Source organism: Chiloscyllium punctatum, chromosome 35, assembly GCF_047496795.1.
Source record: "Chiloscyllium punctatum isolate Juve2018m chromosome 35, sChiPun1.3, whole genome shotgun sequence".
In the NCBI taxonomy this organism is placed as follows: domain Eukaryota; kingdom Metazoa; phylum Chordata; class Chondrichthyes; order Orectolobiformes; family Hemiscylliidae; genus Chiloscyllium; species Chiloscyllium punctatum.
In genome coordinates this window covers 17,181,460-17,205,488 of record NC_092773.1, presented here as the reverse complement: position 1 = coordinate 17,205,488, position 24,029 = coordinate 17,181,460, and the positions used below count along the sequence as shown (strand labels likewise).

At 41.2% G+C, this 24,029-nt stretch overlaps 1 protein-coding gene across 2 annotated transcripts in view; it reads right to left on the bottom strand.

The window, feature by feature from the left end:
- LOC140459710 (disintegrin and metalloproteinase domain-containing protein 9-like) overlaps nucleotides 1-24,029 on the bottom strand; it is a 127,850-nt gene that overhangs the window by 58,405 nt on the left and 45,416 nt on the right. For both annotated transcript variants that reach the window (XM_072554146.1, XM_072554147.1), the window contains exons 4-6: nucleotides 18,224-18,302; nucleotides 14,986-15,062; nucleotides 5,302-5,512 (exon numbers count right to left, since the gene is read on the bottom strand). In XM_072554146.1, coding sequence (XP_072410247.1) covers nucleotides 5,302-5,512; nucleotides 14,986-15,062; nucleotides 18,224-18,302 — 367 coding nt within the window. The remainder of the gene's footprint in view (nucleotides 1-5,301; nucleotides 5,513-14,985; nucleotides 15,063-18,223; nucleotides 18,303-24,029) is intronic.

Below are 24,029 nucleotides of genomic sequence, written 5' to 3'. Positions count from 1 at the left end.
ACTCACCATCAAAGATGTAATTGCTGCAAAGGTGACGGGGATATACTAGCCACTGAGTGATCCTACATCCCTCCTCACCTCACTGACAATCGCACCTGTGTTTCCACCTCGTGGAATTGTCTATGTGCTCTCCAACTCTTTTTGGCTGCATGATAGCTCATATTCATATTATGAACTTCAGATGTGATGTTGCTATTTATGCTGAAAAGCATTTCCCATTATGCAGTTTGGTGAAGATTGACATTGAGCAGTAAAAGAAAACCATTGAGTACATTTAAGTCTGAGATAGATAGGTTGTTAAGGATCAAGGGTTATAGAAAAATACAGCGCAGTACAGGTCCTTTGGCCCTCGATGTTGCGCCGATCCAAGCTCACCTAACCTACACTAGCCCACTATCCTCCATATGCCTATCCAATGCCCGTTTAAATGCCCTTAAAGTGGGAGAGTCCACCACTGCTACTGGCAGGGCATTCCATGAACTCACGACTCGCTGAGTAAAGAATCTACCCCTAACATCTGTCCTATACCTACCACCCCTTAATTTAAAGCTATGCCCCCTCGTAATAGCTGACTCCATACGTGGAAAAAGGTTCTCATGGTCAACCCTATATAAACCCCTAATCATCTCGTACACCTCTAACAAGTCACCCCTAAACCTTCTTTTCTCCAATGAAAACAGCCCCAAGTGCCTCAGCCTTTCCTCATACGATCTTCCTACCATACCAGGCAACATCCTGGTAAACCTCCTCTGCACCCGTTCCAGTGCCTCCACATCCTTCCTATAGTATGGCGACCAAAACTGCACACAATACTCCAGATGCGGCTGCACCAGAGTCTTATACAACTGCAACATGACCTCAGGACTCCGGAACTCAATTTCTCTACCAATAAAAGCCAGTACGCCATATGCCTTCTTCACTGCACTATTTACCTGGGTGGCAACTTTCAGAGATCTGTGTACATGGACACCAAGATTCCTCTGCTCATCCACACGACCAAGTATCCGACCATTAGCCCAGTACCCCATCTTTTTGTTACTCATACCAAATGAAACTCCTCACACTTACCCACATTGAACTCCTTTTGCCACCTTTCTGCCCAGCTCTGCAGCTTATCTATATCCTGCTGTAACCTAACGCATCCTTCTTCACTGTCAACAACTCCACCGACTTTCATATCATCTGCAAACTTGCTCACCCAACCTTCTAGCCCCTCCTCCAAGTCATTTATAAAAATGACAAACAACAATGCTCCCAAAACAGATCCTTGTGGAACACCGCTAATAACTGCACTCCAAGATGAACCTTTACCATCAACTACTACCCTCTGTCTTCTTCCAGCCAGCCAATTCCTAATCCAAACCTCCAACTCACCCTCAATGCCATACCTCTGTATTTTTTGCAGTAGCCTACCATGGGGAACCTTATCAAACACCTTACTAAAATCCATATACACCACATCTACTGCTTTACCCTCGTCCACCTCCTTAGTCACCTTCTCAAAGAATTCAATAAGGTTTGTGAGGCACGATCTGCCCTTCACAAAACCATGCTGACTATCCTTGATCACATTATTCCTATCCAAATGTTCATAAATCCTATCCCTTACAATTCTCTCTAAGACTTTGCCCAACACAGAAGTGAGGCTCACCGGCCTATAGTTACTAGGGTTATCCCTACTCCCCTCCTTGAACAAGGTTATGGGGTGAAAGTGGGAGGATGGGGTTGAGAAACATCAGCCATGTTTGAATGATGGAGTAGACTTAATGGGCTGAATGGCCTAATTTCTGCTTCTTTGTCTTATGGAGTCATTATCATGAGTTTGACCCAAACCAGAATCCAAGCAAGAAATAGTACCAAACTCATGACAATGACTCCCGTATCGTTTTCTTTTACTGCTCAATTTCAATCTTCATCACACTGCATAATGAATAATGCTTTTCAGCATAAGTACAAACATCTGAAGTTCATAAAATAAAATTATTTCCACAATAATCATCCTTTACACTTCATTAAAGAAGTTTTTTAAACCATGCAGGTTGGAAGATCCAACATTGACTTAGTGAGAGGGCTCAATTTTACCAAGAGATATGAAATATTGAGATAGCAATATCAGAGTCTGAATCCGACTGTGGCAGATGAACAGCTTGACTTCAGTTATTTAATCAACTGTAATTTTAATAAATAACCATTGATGAAAAATGTGACACTTCAATGATCAGGAGATAGTGGCAAGATGGTAATCTCACTGGATGAGTTACGTGGAGCCCCAGCTAACGTTCTGGGTTGGTTTCCATCCCACCATGGTCAACACTGAAATGAAAATTCAGTAAAAATCTGGAACGAAAAGCTAGTCTAATGGTGACCATGTATCCATTATCAATAGTTCTAAAAAAAATCTTTAGCTCAATCATGTCCCTTGGAAAAGGAAGTTTGCCATCCTTAACTGGTCAGGCCGACGTGTGACTGCTGACTCTCTGCCCAGCAACCACTCAGTTCACAGGCAGTTAAGAATGGACCATAAATGCTGGCCAAGTCATCAATACCCACATCCCATGAAAAAAAATGAAGAAACACGTGTCATAAACATCCATCTAGTTAACAAATGGCAAAGGATATCTGCCATCATTACCCTGTCTGGCTTTCTTGTGAAAACCAAAAGAATAGTGGATGCAGGATTTTGAGGAAGGGTCACTTGAACCAAAATGTTAACTCTGATTTCTCTCCCCAGACACTGCCAGACCTGCTGAGCTTTTCCAGCAAATTCTGTTCTTTATTTTGGCATACTTGTGAGTCTTAGTACAAAGAAATCTAATTGACTTCTAACTGATAAACACCAGAAGTTAAAAGGTTGGGTAGACAGTGTCCAAGCATGCATTTTCCCTTGTCAGTGGTTTTTAGACTCACATCACAAAACTCCAACAACCATGAAGTCAGCTGCTTGGCAACTAGTAACCTGATGTAATTTACAGGAAACATTTGCTTTCCTCAAATCAGTGACCATACTCGTGCCCATAAATATACTTAAAAATAATACAAGAATAAATATAAAATGTAATAACATACATGTATATCCACTTAGCTCATGCCCAATTATCCCTGTTATTTTTATGCATATATTAGAACAAGGAGGGTAGCAAGGTAAAGAATAGGCCTGCACAAAGACAAAGGAGGGAAGCTATGCGTAGAGCCACAGGAAGTGGGAGAGATCCTTAATACTTTGTATTGGTATTCACCAAGGAGAAAGCCATGACTAATGTTGAGGTCAGGGACGAGTGTGTGAATACTCTGGCGAATGTCAATATAGTAAAGGAGGAAGATTTGGGTATTCTAAATTGCACTTAGGTAGACAAGTCCCCAGGGCCAGATAGGATCTATCCTAGGTTACTGCAAGAGGCAAGGGAAGAAATAGCTGGGGTGTTATTAGATCTCTTCACATCCTCTTGGGCCACAGAGGACTGGAGATTAGCCAATATTGTTCCCTTGTTTAAGAACATTATAGGCCAGTGAGCCTGATGTCTGTGGTGGGGAAGCTCTTGGAGAAGAGACCGAGGGACAAAATATGTGCACATTTGGAAGAAAATGGACTAGTTAGTGACAGGCAGTATGGATTTATACACGGAAGGATTTATACACGGATTTATACACCAACATGATTGAATTTTTTGAAGACGGGCGAAGATAGTCGGTGACGGTAGGGCTGTGGACTTCAGCATGGACTTTGATGAAGTCCCACATAGCAGATTGCTACAAAGACTAAAATGACATGGATTCAGGGTGGGCTGGCGAGATGGATACAAAACTGGCTTCATCACAGAAAACAGAGGGTCGCAGTAAAAGGGTGATTTTCAGAATGGGAATTGGTAACTAGTGGTGTTCCACAGGGATCAGTCTTGGGTCTTCTGTTGTTTGTAGTACATATAAATAATCTAAAGGAAAATGCAGATGGTCTGATGACTAAGTTTACAGATGACACATAAATTGATGGAGTTGCTGATAGTGCCAACAATTGTGAAAGGATACAATAAGATACAAATAGATTGGTGATTTGGGCACAGAATTGGCAGATGGCGTTTAATCCAGACAAATGCAAAGTGATGCATTTTAGAGGATCAAGTTTAGGTGTGAATCATACTGTAAATGGCAGAACCCTTAGGAACATTAACATACAGACAGATCTGGGTGTGCAGGTCCACAGTTCCCTAAAAGTGGTAACACGGGTGGCCAAAGTGATTAAGGTGGCATATAGCATGCTTGCCATCATTGGCCAGACCATGGATTACAAGAGTTGACAAACCATGTTGCACCTATATGAAACCCTTATTAGGCTGCATTTGGAGTATTGTGTGCCATTTTGGTCACCACACTACCAGAAGTATGTGGAAGCTTTGGAGAGAGTGCAGAGAAGGATGTTGCCTGGTCTCAAGGACATTGGCATTGAGAAAGGAAAAAAAAACACAATTGTTTTCACTGGAAAGATGGCGGCTGAGAGGAGACCTGATAAAAGGTCTACAAAATTATGAGGGGTATCGAGAGGCTTTTTCCCAGAGCTGAAGTTACAATTACAAGAGGTCACAGGTTCAAACTGAGAGGAGAAAAGTTGAAGGGAGATGTGCAAGGGAAGTTTTTCATATAGAGAGTGGTAGGAGCCTGGAATGCACTGCCCTAAGAGATGGTGGAAGCAAGCACTTTGGCAACATTTCAGGGGCATCTGGATGGTTACATGAACAGGGAGGGAAGAGAGGGGTATGGACCGATTAAGGGAAGAAGGTTTGTATTTTTAGTTCAGTTCAGGCACGATGATTGGCACAGGCTTGGAGGGCTGAAGGGCCTTTTCCTGTGCTGTACTTTTCTTTTGTTCTTGAATCTTTTGTTAACATGCAACTGTCACCTGGCTCCCTCACTGCAATTTGTCTCAGGTATATCTGGCAGTCAGAACTAGGTGATAACATGCATAGTTTGTGAAAATGACCAAATCACTGAATTGTCAAGAAAACGATTCACCATCCCTTCTCTCGAGCAATTACACAAGTGCAAGAAATGCTGATCATGCCAGCAGTGCCTCCATCTACTAAATGAATAGATAGAAAGCTCATCTCTGCAACCTCATACATTTTTCAATTGAAAAAAACTTCAATCAACCTGCTTAGACATATTCTGACACACCTCACAGCCAGGTGGGACTTGAACTTCGGCCTCCTGGACCAGAGGTAGAAATGTTATTACTGAGCTCCAAACTCAGTAATTAAGAGATGTACAAATGATTGGCAATAATTGAATCCAAAAGGCCTTATGACTTACGCGCAGGAATCCCGTCATACTGTGACCATCATGGGAATGTTGTTCTGCATGCTCCTGATCAACTGGCTGCATAGTGCTGGCCAAATCCGATACTCCACAGACTAAATGTTCTTCAAGCAGATCCTCCATACGATAAACAATATGTTGGAAGGTACTGGAGGACTCAAGTGGTTCAATTGCATAATGAGTGTCACCTGTCTGCAGTAATCCTCTGTGGAGAGACAATGACAGGTACACTTTTCTTACATCTGATGTGCATTTGTCAATTATTTTTGAATTGATGTTAATAGAAATAATCTGGAAGTGGTGAGGTTCCTACAAATTGCAAAATACAGTATCATTAACTACATAACAATGGAATGCATCGGAAGCACTTTAGTCAGGTGATGTTGTGAGGAATGCAGGACAGGGAAACAATACTGCCTTCTACATTTGCTACATTTCTGGCTGTCCTGCTGCTGCAGAGAAGAAGCCATGCAGTTTTTGGACTTTAACAAGCGCATTTGAATATTCGTCTTAGTTCAATTAGTAGCTATTTTTGTCTTTTGAGTCACAAGAGTACAGATTCAAGTCCTATCACAGTGGTATCAGTCAGAATCCAGTTGACACTATTTCAATACTGAGGGCATGTTACACTGATGAAGGTGCCATTTTTTGATGAGATTTCAAACTGGGAATGCGTTTGCTTTCTCGATGGACATAAGTAATTCCATTTCAAGGGCAGGAGGGCATTCTGAGGCCATGATTTATGCCTGGCAAAAAGCAAAAACACATTTTTTGATCATTATCTATTTGCTGTTCAGAGGAATGTGCACTTTACAAACTAGGTGCTGGATGTGCACATTGCAACAGCAACCACATTCAAAACATACTTCACAAGAACCAATCCTGAGGGAATGAAAGGTGCAATATAAATGGAAGCTTTTATTTGCTTACTTTGACTCTGCAGTCAGAAAGGCATGTAAAAAGGACAGCATCCACTGAATGACTAACAGCCTGACATAATTTGTAGCAAATAATTTCTTTCAATTCAGCTACAGTGCAGAAGTTAATAAGTCAACAACACAAACTGAGTTCCTCAGTCTTTTTCATCTGAATCTACAAATAGATATATGCTTTCACTGAAAAGTACATTTTCTCAAGATATACAAGCTGTACTTATTTTAATATTTTAATGGACTACAGCTGACTATGATATTCTTATCAAAGCCCTGGTAAAATGATTTTAAATAATCAATGCAACAAAATGTAAATTTTGGGGAGATTTTATGAGTGCCATACATTTCAACATCATTGCAATAAGTATAATTACAATAATTGGACAGAAATTTTAAAAATTAGTGTTGTTATATTTCTAAAATAACCAAGATTTGGGGAACAGCCCATTAGATCGGAAGTTGGCAAATGTAACTGCTTAATTAATTCAACAAGGGAGGGAGAGAGAAAGATTAGAAGTGACTTAATATAGAGAGAGCTCCTCAAGCTCTTGAAGGAGCTTGATAGGGTGTGCGTGGATATTAGAATCCAGAAATAGCAGTCATCATTTACAAATAAGGGGTAAAGATGTAAGACAAAGTTGAGCGCAAATTGTTTCTCAAAGAGTATCATGAGTCTTTGGAAATCTCTTCATCAAACAGTTAATCGTTTTTGAAATTTTTTAAAGAAGCATTGGTTAAATTATTACAAAGCAAGGGAGGATAATGTGTTATCAGGAGTAAGTGACAATGTGAAGTTGAGGTGAAAAACAGATCAGCCATGGTCTGATTAAATAGCTGAGAATGTTGGGGGAGGGGGTAGCTAATGGTCATTCTCTATACCAAACCCTTACATTCGTCATGTTAATCTTCAATATATAAGTCAAATTCCCTTTTTCAAAGCTACACTTGATTAGCTCTTACTCCTTACAATAAAGAAAAAAATAACAAGCATGAATTCCATGTGGTAGATATCAGTGAACACAAGCTAAACTTGGTGCATCATGGAAGCAATCTCATACAACCACATAACAAAAAAGGTCAGTCATTGCTGTAGGCTCGAGCTAGCAAACAGACTTCACCAAACCAAAATACTGCAAATTTAGATTAGATTAGATTCTCTTCGGACCAACCAGTCCACACCGACTCTCCGAAGAGTAACCCACCCAGACCCATTTCCCTCTGACTAATGCACCTAACGCTATGGGCAATTTACCATAGCCAATTCACCTGGCCTGCGGGAGGAAACCAGAGCACCTGGAGGAAACCCACATAGACACAGAGAGAATGTGCAAACTCCACACAGACAGTCGCCCAAGGCTGGAATTGAACCTGGGACCTTGGTGCTGTGATGCAGCAGTGCTAAACACTGAGCCATCATGCACAAATGCTGAAGGTTTTAAATTTTTTTTAAATGGTGAAAATACCCAATAAACAGACAACCTAAAAAAAGCAATATTTTGGTTGTTGACCTTTCATCAAAATTTCAAAGAAATGTTGCTCTAGGTTTAAATAAAGTGCAAAAGAAAGGCCAGTCTTGATAGGGTTGAAGGCAGGAGAGAGATTAAGTGGCCAAACCAATGATGAGAAAAGGCAAAAGGAAATAGCAATATAATATGTAAACAAAATATAAGTGCAGACAATTTGCAAATAGGAATCACATAAATTTCATCGACGGTTGTTATTCAAAACCAAAAATAAAAAGTCAAGGCAGAGGGTTATGGTCTGAAAATGTTGAACACGGTGTTGAGTCTGGAAGACTGTGAAGTGCCTAATTCAAAGATGTGGTCCTATTCCTCAAGCTGACCTTGAGTTTTATTGGAACAGCGGAGGAGAATGAAGGCAATAAGGCAGAATGAGAGTGAACTGAGAATTATTACGACAGGAAACCATAAACTTGGAGTCAGTCCCAGGAATGAAAAGCTTAATGTATGAGGAACGTTTGAGGATTCTGGGTCTGTACTCAATGGAGTTCAGATAGATGCGGGTAGATTGAATTGAAACTTACAGAATACTGAATGGCCTGGACAGAGTGGATGTTGGGAACATGTTTCCATTTGTAGAACAGATTTGGACCAGACAACACAGCCTTAGAGAAAAGAGAAGACCTTTTAGAGTGGAGATAAAGAGAAACTTCTTCAGCCAGAGAGTGGCAAATCTATGGAATTCATTGCCACAGAAAGCTGTGGAGACCAGGTCATTGAGTACATTTAAGACTGAGATAGATAGGTTCTTGATTGTAAGGGGGATCAAGGGTTACGGAGAGAAAGTGGGAGAATGGAGTTGAGAAATGTTTCAGCCATGATTGAATGGTGGAGCGGCTTTGATTGGCTGAATGGCCCAATTTCGGCTCCTGTGTTTTATGGTCTTATAGTCCTTGTTTGTTGAATAGGTGGGATTTTATGCTTGTGCTCATTTTTCTTCCAATAAAAAAAAGATTGATAACCCTTTTCAAAGAAATTTAACCTTTTAAAGTTAACCCTTTAAAGTGCTTTTAAAGTTAACCCTTTTTGAGAGACTTTTGCATCAGCTGTGACAAAAATGAAGCAAAGATGGGTTTAGACCAAACACAATATTTTCATGCATCTTGCAACCAATTTCAACTGTGTTGCAAACAAGAACTCCAGTATATTTAAAACCATATCTTGGAAGAGATTTTCTAAACTTAAATGGTAATTAATCTAATGAACATTCATTATGCAGCACACTCAAAATCCTTAAATCAATTTTAAATAAAAAAAAGTTTTCTGATCGAGGAGGATCCAAGATCGCGGCAACGTAGGAAGGTTGCGTTGCAGAGCTCCGCACCACAAAGCAAGTGGACAAAGTCCTAAGCTGCTCTACTCGGATCAGTGATCAGTGTGATATCCTGGAATGCTGGAAAGGTCGTAGAGTCCCACAAAACTGTCAGAGAGTAACTTATCTCAGTTTTTGCCACCCAAGAATGCTGAAGAAGGGAGGAGGTACGTTCAAGGCTGGGTCTGCGGCCCAGCCTGGAGGATCGTCAGACTCTATTTCCTACCAGGTCCTGGTAAAGGAGATATCGAAATCTCGTGAGATGTTGGGTAAGCAGATAGAGGAGAAGCTGGCCCTTATCTTGTATCATGCTGCAGAAGCATGAACAACAGCTCGGAGACCTGAAGAAAAGGACGGATAAGATAGAATGTAGAGTCACAGAGATGAAAGCTGATACCAGTTCCTCCATGAATGGATCCAGGCCCTGGAGATGCAGGTCAGCAATTTGCTTGGCCAGGTTGATGACCTCGAGAACAGAGTGAGGAGAAAAATATTCAGATTATCGGTCTGCCGGAGGGTAAGGAAGGTGAGCGACCGGTGGAATTTATTGACAACTGGTTGCTGAAATTCCTTAAAGTGGAGGCTGGAATGAGAAGCTTGACAATTTGGAGGGCTCACCAGGTCATGGCATTGAGGTCAGGTCTGGACCAATGTCCTCATCCTGTTTTGGTGCAGTTTCATCGCTATAGAGATAAGAAGAAAATCGTGGAAGCTTCCAGAACCCAGGGGAAGGATCTGAAGGCCAGAGTTTACGAGAGCTCTAAGCTGATGTTCTTCTAGGTCTTCTCAGCGGCAGTGATCCGGAAAAGAAAATCTTATGGCGGCATGAAGAAAAGACTGAGGGAGCTCAGGATCTGGCGGTGCTTCGGATCACCTCAGATAGATCTGTATATCTCTTTGACGCATCGGAGAAGGCAAGAGACTTTGTGGACAAATTAGCCTAATCTGAACAATTTAGTATGTACAAATAGTAGTGTTGTTTGGGTATGTCTCTACTTTTTAAAAAAAAGAGGAAGTCTGGTCAGGGTTTTCTTTTCCTTTTTTTAATTAGTAATAATCTGGTCCCAACTATGCTCAGGGGCAGTTGGGATTTGTACTTTCAATTTCTAAATTAAGTTCTACCAAAGGATGGGTGGGGTACTTACCTTTTTGTTCAAAATTTCTTTGTTCACTTTAATATTTCATGGTGTATTTTCTTTCTTTTCTGCTTGTGTTTGTGGTACGGCTCTATCCAGGAGAGAAAATGGTTGGGATGGCTAGATACCTACTTACGAGCAATTTATGCCTGGTTCAGGTATTTAAATGCCCTGGCTGCAATATTGGCAGTGGGATAGGAAGTTGGGTTTTGGGATGTGTAGATGCCCCCTTTGGGCAGGAGGTGAGTTCCCCTATTCAGCGCCATTGGTGCTTTATGTGTTGGTTTGTTTTTTGGTTTTTGTTGTACATAGTCTTTGATAGCTTTGTAGGTTTATTAACGGTAGTGGTTTGAGTTTATGTCATTTTTACGTTCGATGGACCTTACGACATTAAGGCTCAGCGATTTGTAATTAGAGTCCCTCCTCTCTGGAATTTAAATGTTATTGCAGAAGGTTATGGCGAATGACTTGATTCAATGGTGCACCTGCAACATCAAGGGGAGTCACTCACCAATCAAGAGGAAAGGCTTACTCTCGAGTCTTAGTAAGGAAAACGTGAATATTATTTTTTTACAGGAGGCACATTTGGATGATAGGGAGCATTTGAAACTACCGCAGAATGGCTTTGATCAAGTTTACTTTTTATCTTTTAATAGCAGAAGCAGGGGAGTGGCTATATTGGTTAGGAGGAATCTCCCATTTAAGCTCCTAGAGTGTGTTAAAAACACACACAGGAGGTTTGTAATCCTCTAAGCCCTGATAAACCAGGAAGAATATGATGTTTTAAATGTTTACTGACCTCTGGTCCATCCTCTCAAATTTCTGGTAGATGCGTTCTCTAAAGCGATCAGTCTTGAGTCCCGGCATTTCATTATAGGGGAGATTTTAACTGCCTCATGAATGCCCAAAGACCCCTCCCCGATACCCTCTGTTCCAACTAAATATTTAGTGGATCTGTGTGGAGTTCGGGTTGGTAGACGTCTGGAGGTGTCTCCACCATACAGGCAGGGATTTTAAGGTTTTTTTCCAATCCATACAGATGCCACACCAGGATTGATTTATTTCTGACCCCCATGGCAACCCTGGACTTGGTGGTATCTTGTACAATTGGTAATATTACCAACGCTGATCATTCTCCAGTGTACCTATGGGTTAAGATTAAGGACACTATAACAGGCCTGAGGCAGTGGTGAATAGATCCCTTTTTCCTTAATAAGTTTGTGGAGTACTTCTCTCAGGAATTTAGGGTGTTCCTAGACATTAACTCAGACTCGGTTAGTAGCCTGTCTGTCTTTTGGGAAACTGCCAAAGCCTATGCCAGGGGTTAGTTATTTCTTATGCTGTCAGTAAGAAGCGGCAGAAGGGCGAGCAGCAACATCTCTTTGAAGCACAGTTGCAGGCAGCTGAGAAGGCTGACATGGACAGGCCCTCATTGGCCAAGCTACAGAGGATCACGGTGCTGCAGTCTGCATTGAATTCCGTGCTCATGCAGACAGCAAAGAAGGAGCTTAGTTTTGCAAAACAAGGATTACATGAGCATGGTGGCAAACTGGGCAAGTACCTAGCGTATCTCACCAGGAAAAGGAGTGTCCCTCAAGTTGTTAGGGAAAGGTCTGGGAACCTAACGTGATACCAAAAAGATTAATGTGGCATTTCAAAGAAATATGTCAATCTGAGGGTTGTGAGTAGGGGCGGGCCAAAATGGAGTCCTTTTTCAAGGATCTGGAACTCCCGGGCATGACCCCCGAACAAGAGTCTTTTCTCAATGCTCCCTTATCAGATCAAGAGGTGCAGGAGGCTGTGAAGCCGCTTTAGAGTGGAAAGGCACCCAGTCCTGATGGACTTCCCAGCAAATTTTACATGGAATTTATAAGTATATTGTCAGGCCTGATGCTCAACATGTTCAATGAGTTGTACAGTCATGATCGTCCTCTGCCAATATTTCACTTAATCTGAAAAAAGGGAATGTCCTGGAGGACTGTGCTTCTTACAGGCCCATTTCACTCTTAAATGTTGATGTTAAAATCCTCTCTAAGACTCTAGTGTTAAGGCTGGAAACTGTATTACCTTCTATTGTTAAACAGGACCAGACGAGCTTCATAAAGGGTCGCAGATCCTCCAATAATGTTCGGAGGCTGATTAATGTAATTCAAGCGTGTCAACATCAGTCAACACAGGGATTGGTGATTTCTCTAGATGCAGAGAAGGCAATTGACAGAGTTCAGAGGCCATACCATTTTCATACTCTCGAGCAGTTTGGCATGGGTGAAGCCTTTATAAGATGGGTAAAGATTCTCTACAGTGAACCTTTTGCTGCGGTCAACACCAACGGGGTACAATCAAGCAATTTTAGCATTTTTAGGGGCAGCCAACAGGGCTGTCCCCTTTCACCATTGCTTTTACATTGGTGATTGAACTGTTGGTGGAGGCCATTCGTAGGGATCCCAATTTATCGGCTCCAGAAGTGGGGTAAAAAGTGGGGTAAGATTTCGTTGTATGGGGATGACACCCTCATTTTTTTGTCAAATTCACCAGTTTCAGTGCTTGCCTGAGACAATGCATCAGCTCATCTGGCACCTTTTCAGGGCACAAGATTAATTTGGCCAAATCAGAGGCTATGCCAATGGGTGGTCTTATGAAGGTGCTTGGTGTTGAGGGCAAATCTCGATTCCCATTTAAGTGGTCATGGCGGGGGCGGGTTATGTACTTGGGTATATTCATCACTCTAGTTCTTGCCGGTTGTTTAAAGCTAATTTTGATCAATTTTTTGACAAAATCAAACAAGACCTTCAAAGATGGGGAGGCGCTTACGGTCTGGTGGTTAGATCGGATAGCTCTTATTAAGATGAATATCCTCCCCCATTTGTTGTACCCGAGACAGATGCTCCCCCTGATTTTCGATAAGCAAACCTTCAGCAGAATGAACAGCTGGTTTAGCTCTTTTATTTGGCATCATAAGCAGCCCCTTATTAAATTAGCTAAACTGCAATTGCCTCACAGACTAGAGGGAGTAGATCTCCCAGACATGAAAAATTATCAACTAAGCTCGCTTTTATCTTACGGGAGTGATTGGGCTTGCATGGACCCTTTTTCAATATGGTTAGATATCAAAACCACTCAGGCAAAGTGCTCCCTTACTATTTTGCTGTTTTTGGACAAAATGAGGACAGTTAAGGAATATTGCCATAATCCAATTGTTATCAATTCTGTTAAAGCATGAAGGGCATTTCAGCAGAGGGAAGGCAATACTGGCAAAACATCTTTACTTACACTTATAGTGGGTAAGCTGGGTTTTTAAAGGGGGATGATAGATTCAGGACTCAAACATTGGGCAGCTAGGGGTGTGTCTTGCATGGATGATTTATTTGAGGGAGACACAATGATGTATTTTGATCAGTTAGCGCGGAAATACGAGCTATCTAGCAGGCATCTCTTCTGTTTTTTTTCAAGTTAGGGATTTTATTCAAAAAAAGACGACACTTTTGACTGGTCCCTACAAATCTGACATAGAAAGGAGGGTGCTCAGTGCTAAGAGTGCACTTTCTGTCAGCACTTTATATCATCAACTGGGGGGTGCCCCCTCAGATGAGTTTGATCGACTTTGCAGGGTGTGGGAGAGAGAACTAGGTGTTAAGGTCTCCTCAGAGGCAGGGGAAGATATTTGGGAAATGCAAGAAAGATATCAATTTGCAATATGACCCATGCTTTACAGTTGAAGATTCTCCACAGGATCCACTTGGCTCTGGATCATTTGTCAAAATTTAAACCGGGGTATCTTCAACATGCCCCAAGTGTAAAGTCAGTACGGGCACCCTTACCCATTGTCTATGGTCCTGTGGTAGGTTTGAAACATACTGGAGTGCTGTGGCAGGTGCAATGGAGGAGATTTTGGGTGTAAGGGTGGAGAAGGACCCGATCTCTCTTCCTCTTGGCCTGCCCAGTGTTTTCCTTGTAGATGCGCATAAGAAAACACTTTTGAACATCCTTACTTTCTGTGCAAGAAAGAATATCTTTTTAGGTTGGGTGTCTGAAAATCCCCCGGGCCTGTCTGAAATATATCCCCTTGGATTTTCTTACAAGTGTGGTACACCACAAAACTGAATTTCTATAAGACATGGCTGTCCTTTTTGGACTACCTGGACACAGACTTGTCTGTCACACTAATAAGGGCTTTTATACAGTTGTAACAATTGTGCTTGATGAGTCCAATATCCAGAGAGAGGGAACTGCGAACATATCAATAGGTGAAAATTAATGTTCTCGATATTCGAGAGTTAGTGTTTTGTTTTGCTGAGCTGTATTATTGTTATCTATTAGTTGTTAGTTATTATTTATTTAGTTAAGTAGTTAGCTGGGTTTTTAAAATATTTTTATCTATGTTTATACATGAATACAAGAGGGCAGTTTGGGTTGTTTACATTTTTTTGGTGTACTTTCTTTGTATTGTTCTGTTTTTGTTGGAACATTTAAAAATCTACTTTTCAATAAAAATATATTCTTAAAGTTTTTTTATCAACCTGTTCAGCATTGCTATCATACATCCCTGCAGCAGGTGGGACTTTAACTGGGGCCTCCTGGTCCGGAGATAGGAACACCACCACTACACCACAAGTGCCCTCACGATGAGGCAAAGTAAGATGATTAATACATTGTAGAAGGGAGATCATTATCTAGTTAAGAAACATCACTTTCACAGCATCATTGACCTCTCAAACGTGATGTGTTACATGCAGTCACTGCTGTTTTGTGATTAATGCAAGAATACATGCAATCTTTACCTGAGCCCACTGCAGGTGCTAAGAGCAACCATGGAATTGTCCATTCCCTCCACGTATCCCTTAAAGTGACAATGATCCTTCAAAAATAAATAGCAAGGAAATGGTTAAACACGTCATCCAGAATCTGCAGCACTGCTTTTCACAATAAAGCTTGGTAAGGCTCCTTCAACAGCATCTTTAAACCTTCGACCTCTAACACCTCGTAGAAGGAAGACGGCAGGCACACAGGGACACCACCGCTCCAAGACACATTCTCCTACAAGACACATACAATATACGTAGCCACAGTTCAAGACTGCAGCTGACCACCACCATGGTGAAGACAGTCAGAGAAGGCAATACTCATTGGTCCTGCCAGAGATGCCCACATCCAATGAATAAGTTACCAACACACTTCGACTGGATCATTTTAACTCATTCTGACCAATGACAGCTAAGCAAGAGAAGCAATGACAACATATAAGTTCCACCACTGTCGATTTGCTGTTTTAACATTGTTGCTTTCTGCAGTATTATTAATTACAAATTGAAGACCCATGTATACACACATTTAGCTGGATCCCTGTATTCTGACAGATAATCACAATTTCATCTTACTACATGAGCAATATGAAATCACTATGGTCAGGTCAAACTATGAAGTAAAATTATTTTAGTCTTTCAAGCATCCCAGATCAGGTAGAGAAAGAGCTCAAACCAAAATCTAGTTTTAAACAACAGCAATACTTGGAAATGAGTGTTCTTGTCATACCAGAGATCCACTAAGCATGACCAGATTGTCTTGCCATGACTTGAAATAATGCACTGACAATGATGACCTACTGTTCCACAAATGATCCGATATAGTATAAAATTCCCATTGTGAGTACCGAATCTCAATTTTCTTGTCTGATTGCTACGCAGGACAAAAACAACACCAGATTTCTCCAGTAACAGGGAAATAAAACTTACACAATTAACTTTAACAAGAACAAGGATTTTAGATTGTTGCAACTTAAAATTCTACCCCTTCAAAATCCCCAAATAAATGCATACTGAATGACAAAAGACAAATGATTTAACAATATATGATTGGTTGGAAAAGAACAGAGACAGAGCAAACAATTCTGAAAATCAAAATTACCGAGCACAAACTGGAAATTCCTTTTTCTGTCACAGTGATTTGGATTTTTGCAGTAGTGAAAACTTCATTTTCTCTAACATGAGGCTCATCCCTCAATTTGGTGGTTGATCAGACAAATGTAGGTTTTTCCCAGCATGCTTTTTTTTAAAAGCTTTCTAGCATTTCCTGACTTCTTCATCACATGGTGAGAGAGCAAGATGCCGTCTGACTGCAGGCTCAGGAAGATTTTACCTTTTTCTGCTCTGAGCACTGAGAGTTTATTCTTAAAGCCCTTCTCAGCTCAACCAATCAGAGGTCTGTTGCCAGGACAAACGCCCTTAACTTGAAAGCTTGTCGGTAGACTTCAGTTTCAACTTATCCCTCCAGTTTGTTTCCAAAAAGCAAAATTGTATTGCACGACTCAATGATATGCAACACTTGTTTTTCACATCTGAAAATCTATCTAGTTTTTCAATTATGTCAGTATAACCTGCCATTCAATTTATAGTTCCAAAAAAAAAAGTTATGAGTGTATTATCATGTCATTCACAGCTTCTGTTGTTTTTCACTTCTGAGAAGGGGACAAGAAATCTCAAACAAGGGTCAGTGATGGAGTATGAATTTGAGAATGGATTACAAGAAATTGACAAGGCTTATGCTGCCAAAATACACATGACCCAGCTATCCTAAGATCAATGAGCTATTTCCAACGAGTCACTGCTCACAGCTCGATATTGTGCTGATAAGTGAGTCTCCACTTTCCAGGAAAATATTATTTATTGAAATACTTCAGAATGAAGGCCTGGTGATGAAAATTCTCTGGTGATCTTTACTTGGCTTTGGGATTAACCCAAATTTGTTGAAGGAAATTTTAACTATGCTTCCTCCAAAACCAGAGAGTGAGAGAATTATCAGAAAGCAGTCAAAAGGAAGAAGGGCTGATGCCCGAAACGTCGATTCTCCTGTTCCTTGGATGCTGCCTGACCTGCTGCGCTTTTCCAGCAACACATTTTGAGATCAAGGATTCTCTTTGGTTTTAATAAAGGTGTTCTTTCACTGATACACAAAGATGCCAATGGTGCAGATTCAGTTTTATCAATGAATCAGATATTTATTATGTAAAAGAAATGAAAATAAAATGGAATAAACCAAAATATTTACATATATGTTTAAAGATTTAGAAACATATGGTAAATTGCAATCCCATCAAGCCAAACAGCATCTCATGACAACACTCAAACATCAAATAGAATTCCCTTCTGGAACCTAGGTAGATTTTGATTTGGCTGTGGCTTTAATTTTCAGTTGTGATAATCTGACAGACTCGTCCTTGATTTATCGTATACTGAGCTCCAGTTTTCTTATCTGCAAATATCTCTTCAGGATTTTAACCAAATACTTGTGGTCTGGAACTTTGAAACTAAACTCATGACATTAAGGGTAACTCTTTCTGAACTGTCTTCAAACCAGCTTCCTTTCTCAGGAACAACTAATTGGCACATCAATCTTCAACTAAAACTTCTGCAAATTATCAAAATGAAACACAAGAAATTTTTTTTCAAGTTTTACATGTTTCCTCCAAGCCCAAAATAGAAACCTCAGAATCTTCTATGTGAAAATCTAATGCAGGGCACTTTACTTTCTTTGCTCATAAACTCCCCCATGCAAGTACAAACCCAGTACTCACCAGGAAGTCTCCCTGACCTACAGTGTTTTGAAAAATATCACCATGGCTACAAAAATACCCACAAGTTAAATCTTTAAACACCTCAGATACACAGAAGGCTTAAAGACCAATTGATCAACACTTCAAAATCCAAAATACACGAGATTAAAATATATATAAATCATGTCCCTTACATACAGAGGACAATGAGAAGGGAGATCAGGTATACTTCAGATACTCTCTATTTCCAGATTCATCAGGAGAATAAGCTGCCAACAGTCACTGTCTTAACTCAACCACAAAGACAGGCTACTAAAGAAAAGTACACAATGCTACCAGTTTTGATCAACACTCTGATACAAGTCAATGCTTTCTGAAAAACATGACAAAGTCAAGAAGGAGACAACTATGTAATTCAAGATTGATGGGTCATAATGGGATAAAACAGTTGTTTCTGACTCGTTGAATACCTGAACATCTGGCCGAGTTGAGATCAAGCTCCCATTGTTGCTGTAGGTGAACATCTTGAAGTCCTTTGGTACAATGTCTCTGAAGTAAAAGAGCATCAGCAGTCAGTGCTAACATTTGGACCACATTTTAACAACCCAAGATATTAGAAAGTTGCAAAAGCTGACATGCAATGACTATAATTTACATGTGATGTATTTAAGGAATCCCAAGCAATTAATTTGGAATTTTTTGGTCCTTTTGTTTTCTGAAATGTGATTATACTTTTGAAATGTTGCACGAAACAAATTGACAAAATCTTCATTTGAAAGTAACACGAACGCAACATGTTACTGACTGAGTCAAGACATCGAGGGCTAAAGCAGAGTCATAGAGTCATCGAGATCTACAGCATGGAAACAGACCTTTCGGTCTAATGCGTCCATGCCAAACAGATATCCTAACTTAATCTAGTCCTATGTGCCAGCATTTGGCACATAGTCCTTTAAACCTTTCTTCTTCATTTAGTTATCCAAATGCCTTGTAAATATTCTAATTTTACCTCCCTCCACCACTTCCTCTGGCGGCTCATTCCATACACATTCTGCCCTCTGCATGGAAACAGTACTCCTTAGATCCCTTTTAAATTTTTCCCCTCTCACCTTAAACCTATGCTCTCTAGTTTTGGACTCCTCTATCCTACAGAAAAGATCTTGGCTACTCATCCTATCCATGCCCTTCATGATTTTATAAACCTCTAAAAAGGTCACCCAAGCATCTTCCAGTGATGGGTGCAAGCACAAACATCTGTCTTATCAGCCCTGCTGCTTTCTTAAGCAACATTCCCAGTTTGTGGACTGGCAGTTATGTCAGTGGCAATGGCTGAATTTCCCTGATGACACTTTAATATCATGCAGCCAACAGTGCTGAGCTTCCTTTGGACGACAGTTTCTGTCATCATATCACTGCCCCTCAATTCTGTTGGTTGTTGGAGCCTGAGTTTCTCACACCTTGTAAACACAACAAAGGCTGCAATACTAGAGGAAATGGTAAGCACAATGCCACAGTCGCTTTTTCAGGAAACAGGTACAGAGTTATTCACGGCATTGTTGCTTTTTGCACTTTGGGATGAAAAAGGTTCAATCATCTGTGTGTGGGTGTTTTCAACAACACAAGGGTAATCGCTCAGGTAGGAGTGAATTTGCATGGGATTTGCAGTGATAACCAAACTACACAAGACAACAAGAACTAATGGGGGATGGCAGACGCATAGCTACAATGTGAAAAGGCTATGCCAGAAAGTGAAACTTACAAGTATCTGTGTGAAAGAAATGACAGTGTCTGCGAATTGTTCAATGAAACAGCCCAGACTGGACAACAGCGTCAACGAATCTTGGTGAGCCAGAAAATGTTTATGGCCACAGATATGAGTTGCAAAGTTTTCACTCTACACACTTGAAACTCTGGAGAAAACCTGAACTGTGCTGATATTGTTAAAGAAAGTTTAACCAAAAACAGTCAGGACCACATTGCAGCTTACAAGACACTGTCTATTGGTAAACCTTTGAGAAGCAAACTTGAATTTGCAGTGATCCAGCTGCCACGGTCTTCTGGAGAACAGGCATACCAGCATGCATTCAAAATTTGACTGGTTCTTCATTGATGATATGTTTTTGGAAATATGTCTCTTGTTTAAAATATAAGCCACAACTATTAATTTAAACTGGGGCAGTGTTTGTAGAGGAATAAGATGGTGTTATTTTCTGGGTCTGTAGATTGTGAAGGAGCAAAAATGGCCTTGAGTTAGAGTGATATGTGCTTCTTGTCAGATGTGTGAGTTTAAAGAGAGTTTAAGGGTACTATGGATTATATCTGCCATAAATGCTGTTGGTTGCGAATCTTATCAGGTGGACAGTTAGAAGCAATGAGGGATATGTAACAGCAACAGTATGTGATGGATGGCAATCATAAGAAGGGGGGAATGTCTCAGGTACAGTCACAAAGATGGGTTAACTCCAGGAAAGGTAAGAGAGGTAGGCACCTAGGGCAGGAGTCTTTTGTGGATATACCCATTTCAAACAGGTATGCTGTTTTGGAAAATGTAAGGGGTGACGGATTCTCAGGGGAACGTAGCACGAACAGCCAAGTTTCTGGTATTGAGAGTGCCTCTAATGCAACGAGGGGTACGTCAGCTTCCAAGAAATCAATTGTAATAGTGGATTCTCTAGTTCGAGGTACAGAAAACTTTCTGTAGCCAGCAGCGATAAAACAGAATGGTGTGTTGCTTCCCTGGTGTCAGGATCAAGGATGTCTCAGAAAGGGTGCAGAATGTTCTCATGAGGGAGAGGGGCCAGGAAAAGGTCATTGTCCACACTGGAACCAACGACATAGGAAGGGAAATGTTTGAGATTCTGAAGGGAGATTACAGAGAGTTACGCAAGAATTTAAAAAGGAGGTCCTCGAGAGTAGTAATATCTGGATTACTCCCAATGCTATGAGCAAGTGAGGGCAGGAATAGGAGCATAGAGCAGATGAATGAATGGCTGAGGAGCTGGTGTAATGGGAGAACGATTCACATTTTTGGATCATTGGAATATCTTTTGGGGTAGAAATGACGTGTACGGATTGCACCTAAATTGGGAGGGGACTAATATACTGGCAGGGAAATTTGCTAGAGCTGCTCGGGAGAATTTAAATAGTAAGGTGGAGGGGTCAGACTCTGGGAGATAGTGAGGAAAGAAATCAATCTGAGACTGGTACAGTTGAGAACAGAAGCGAGCCAAACAGTCAGGGCAGGCAGGGACAAGGTAAATTAAACTGCATTTATTTCAATGCAAGGGGCCTAACAGGGAAGGCAGATGAACTCAGGGCATGGCTAGGAACATGGGACTGGGATATCATAGCAATTACAGAAACATGGCTTAGGCATGGGCAGGACTGGTAGTTTAATGTTCCAGGACACAAATGCTACAGGAAGGATAGAGAGGGAAGCAAGAGAGGAGGGGGAGTGGCATTTTTGATAAGGGATGGTATTACAGCTGTGCTGAGGGAGGATATTCCCGGAATTACATCCAGGGAAGTTACTTGCGTGCGACTGAGAAATAAGAAAGGGATGATCACCTTATTGGGGTTGTATCATAGACCCCCTAACAGTCAGCGGGAAATTGAGAAACAAACTTGTAAGGAGATCTCAGCTATCTGTAAGAATAATAGGGTGGTTATGGTAGGGGATTTTAACTTTCCAAACATAGACTGGGAATGCCATAGTGTTAAGGGTTTAGATGGAGATGAATTTGTTAAGTGTGTACAAGACAATTTTCTGATTGAGTATGTGGATGTACCTACGAGAGAAGATGCAAAACTTGACCAACTCTTGGGAAATAAGGCAGGGCAGGTGACTGAGGTATCAGTGGGGGAGCATTTTGGGGCCAGTGACCATAATTCTATTAGATTTAAAAGAGTGATGGAAAATGATAGACCAGATCTACAAGTTGAAGTTCTAAATTGGAGAAAGGCCAATTTTGACGGCAAGAACTTTCAAAAGCTGATTGGGGGGCAGATATTCGCAGGTAAAGGGGCGGCTGGAAAAAGGGAAGCCTTCAGAAATGAGATAACAAGAATCCAGAGAAAGTATATTCCTGTCAGGGTGAAAGGAAAGGCTGGTAGGTATAGGGAATGCTGGATGACGAAAGAAATTGAGGATTTGGTCAAGAAAAAGAAGGAAGCATATGTAAGGTATAGACAGGATAGATTGAGTGAACCCTTAGAAGAGTATAAAGGCATAGGAGTATACTTAAGAGGGAAATCAAGAGGGCAAAAAGGGGACATGAGATTGCTTTGGCAAATAGAATTAAGGAGAATCCAAAGGGTTTTTACAAATACATTAAAGACAAAAGGGTAACTACGGAGAGAATAGGGCCCCTCAAAGATCAGCAAGGCAGCATTTGTGTGGAGCCACGGAAAATGGGAGAGATACTAAATGAATATTTTGTATCAGTATTTACTGTGGAAAAAGATATGGACGATAAGGAATTCAGGGAAATAGATGGCGACACCTTGCAAAATGTCCATATTACAGAGGAGGAAGTGCTGGATGTCTTGAAACGTGTAAAGGTGGATAAATCCACAGGACCTGATCAGGTGTACCCTATAACTCTGTGGGAAGCTCGAGAAGTGATTGCTGGGCCTCTTGCTGAGATATTTGTATCATCGATAGTCACAGGTGAGGTGCAAGAAGACTGGAGATTGGCTAACGTGGAGCCAATGTTTGAGAAGGGTGGTAAGGACAAGCCAGGGAACTATAGACCAGTGAGGCTGTCCTCGGTGGTGGGCAACTTGTTGAAGGGAATCCTGAAGGACAGGATGTACATGTAGTTGGAAAGGCAAGGACTGATTATGGATAATCAACATAGCTTTGTGTATGGGAAATCATATCTCACAAACTTGATTGAGTTTTTTGAACAAGTAACAAAGAGGATTGATGAGGGCAGAGCGGTAGATGTGATCTATCTGGACTTCAGTAAGGCGTTCAACAAGGTTCCCCATGGGAGACTGATAAGCTAGGTTAGATCTCATGGAATACAGGGAGAACTAGCCATGGTGGTGGAGGGTTGTTTTTCAGACTGGAGGCCTGTGACCATTTGAGTGCTGCAAGGATCAGTGCTGGGTCCTCTACTTTTTGTCATTTACATAAATGATTTGGATGAGAACATAAGATGTACAGTTAGTAAGTTTGCAGATGACACCAAAATTGGAGGTGTAGTGGACAGCGAAGAGGCTTACCTCAGATTACAACTGGATCTTGACTAGATGGGCCAATGGGCTGAGATGTGACAGATGGAGTTTAATTCTGATAAATGCTAGGTGCTGCATTTTGGGAAAGCAAATCTTAGCAGGACTTAGACACTTAATGGTAAGGTCCCAGAGAGTGTTGCTGAACAAAGAGACCTTGGAGTGCAGGTTCATAGCTCCTTGAAAGTGGAGTTGCAGGTAGATAGGATAGTGAAGGTGGTGTTTGGTATGCTTTCCTTTATTGTTTAGAGTACTGAGTACAGTTGTTGGGAGGTCATGTTGCGGCTGTACAGGACATTGGTTAGACCACTGTTGAATATTGCGGCAGTTCTGGTGTCCTTCCTATCGGAGAGATGTTGTGAAACTTGAAAAGGTTCAGAAAGTACTTACAAGGATGGTGCAGGGTTGAAGGATTTGAGCTATAGGGAGAGGCTAATGAGGCTGGAGCTGTTTTCCCTGGAGTCAGAGGCTGAGGGGTGACCTTATCGAGGTTTACAAAATTATGAGGGGCATGGATAGGGTAAATAGACAAAGTCTTTTCCCTGGGGTAGGGAAGTCTAGAACTAGAGGGTATAGGTTTAGGGTGAGAGGGGAAAGATATAAAAGAGACCTAAGGGGCAGCTTTTTCATACAGAGGATGGTACATGTTTGGAATGAGCTGCCAGAGGAAGTGGTGGAGGCTGGTACAATTTCAACATTTAAGAGGCATTTGGATGGGTATATGAATAGGAAGGGTTTGGAGGGATATGGGCCAGGTGCTGGCAGGTGGGACTAGATTGGGTTGGGATATCTGGTCGGCATGGAGGGTTGGACTGAAGGGTCTGTTTCCATGTTGTACATCTCTGTGACTCTATGACAAAGCTCGTATTCTAATTCCTCCTGCTTCATTTATTTTGGAAAGTAGCAGTGTTGAATTTTGATCTGACACAGAAAAACAATGACCCATGAAACAAATGGAATAACTCAAGCGCTAATAGCAGCATTCTCAGTCTTTACACATGATCAATGAGAAAGTCCAATGAGGTGGCCAGAAATGGA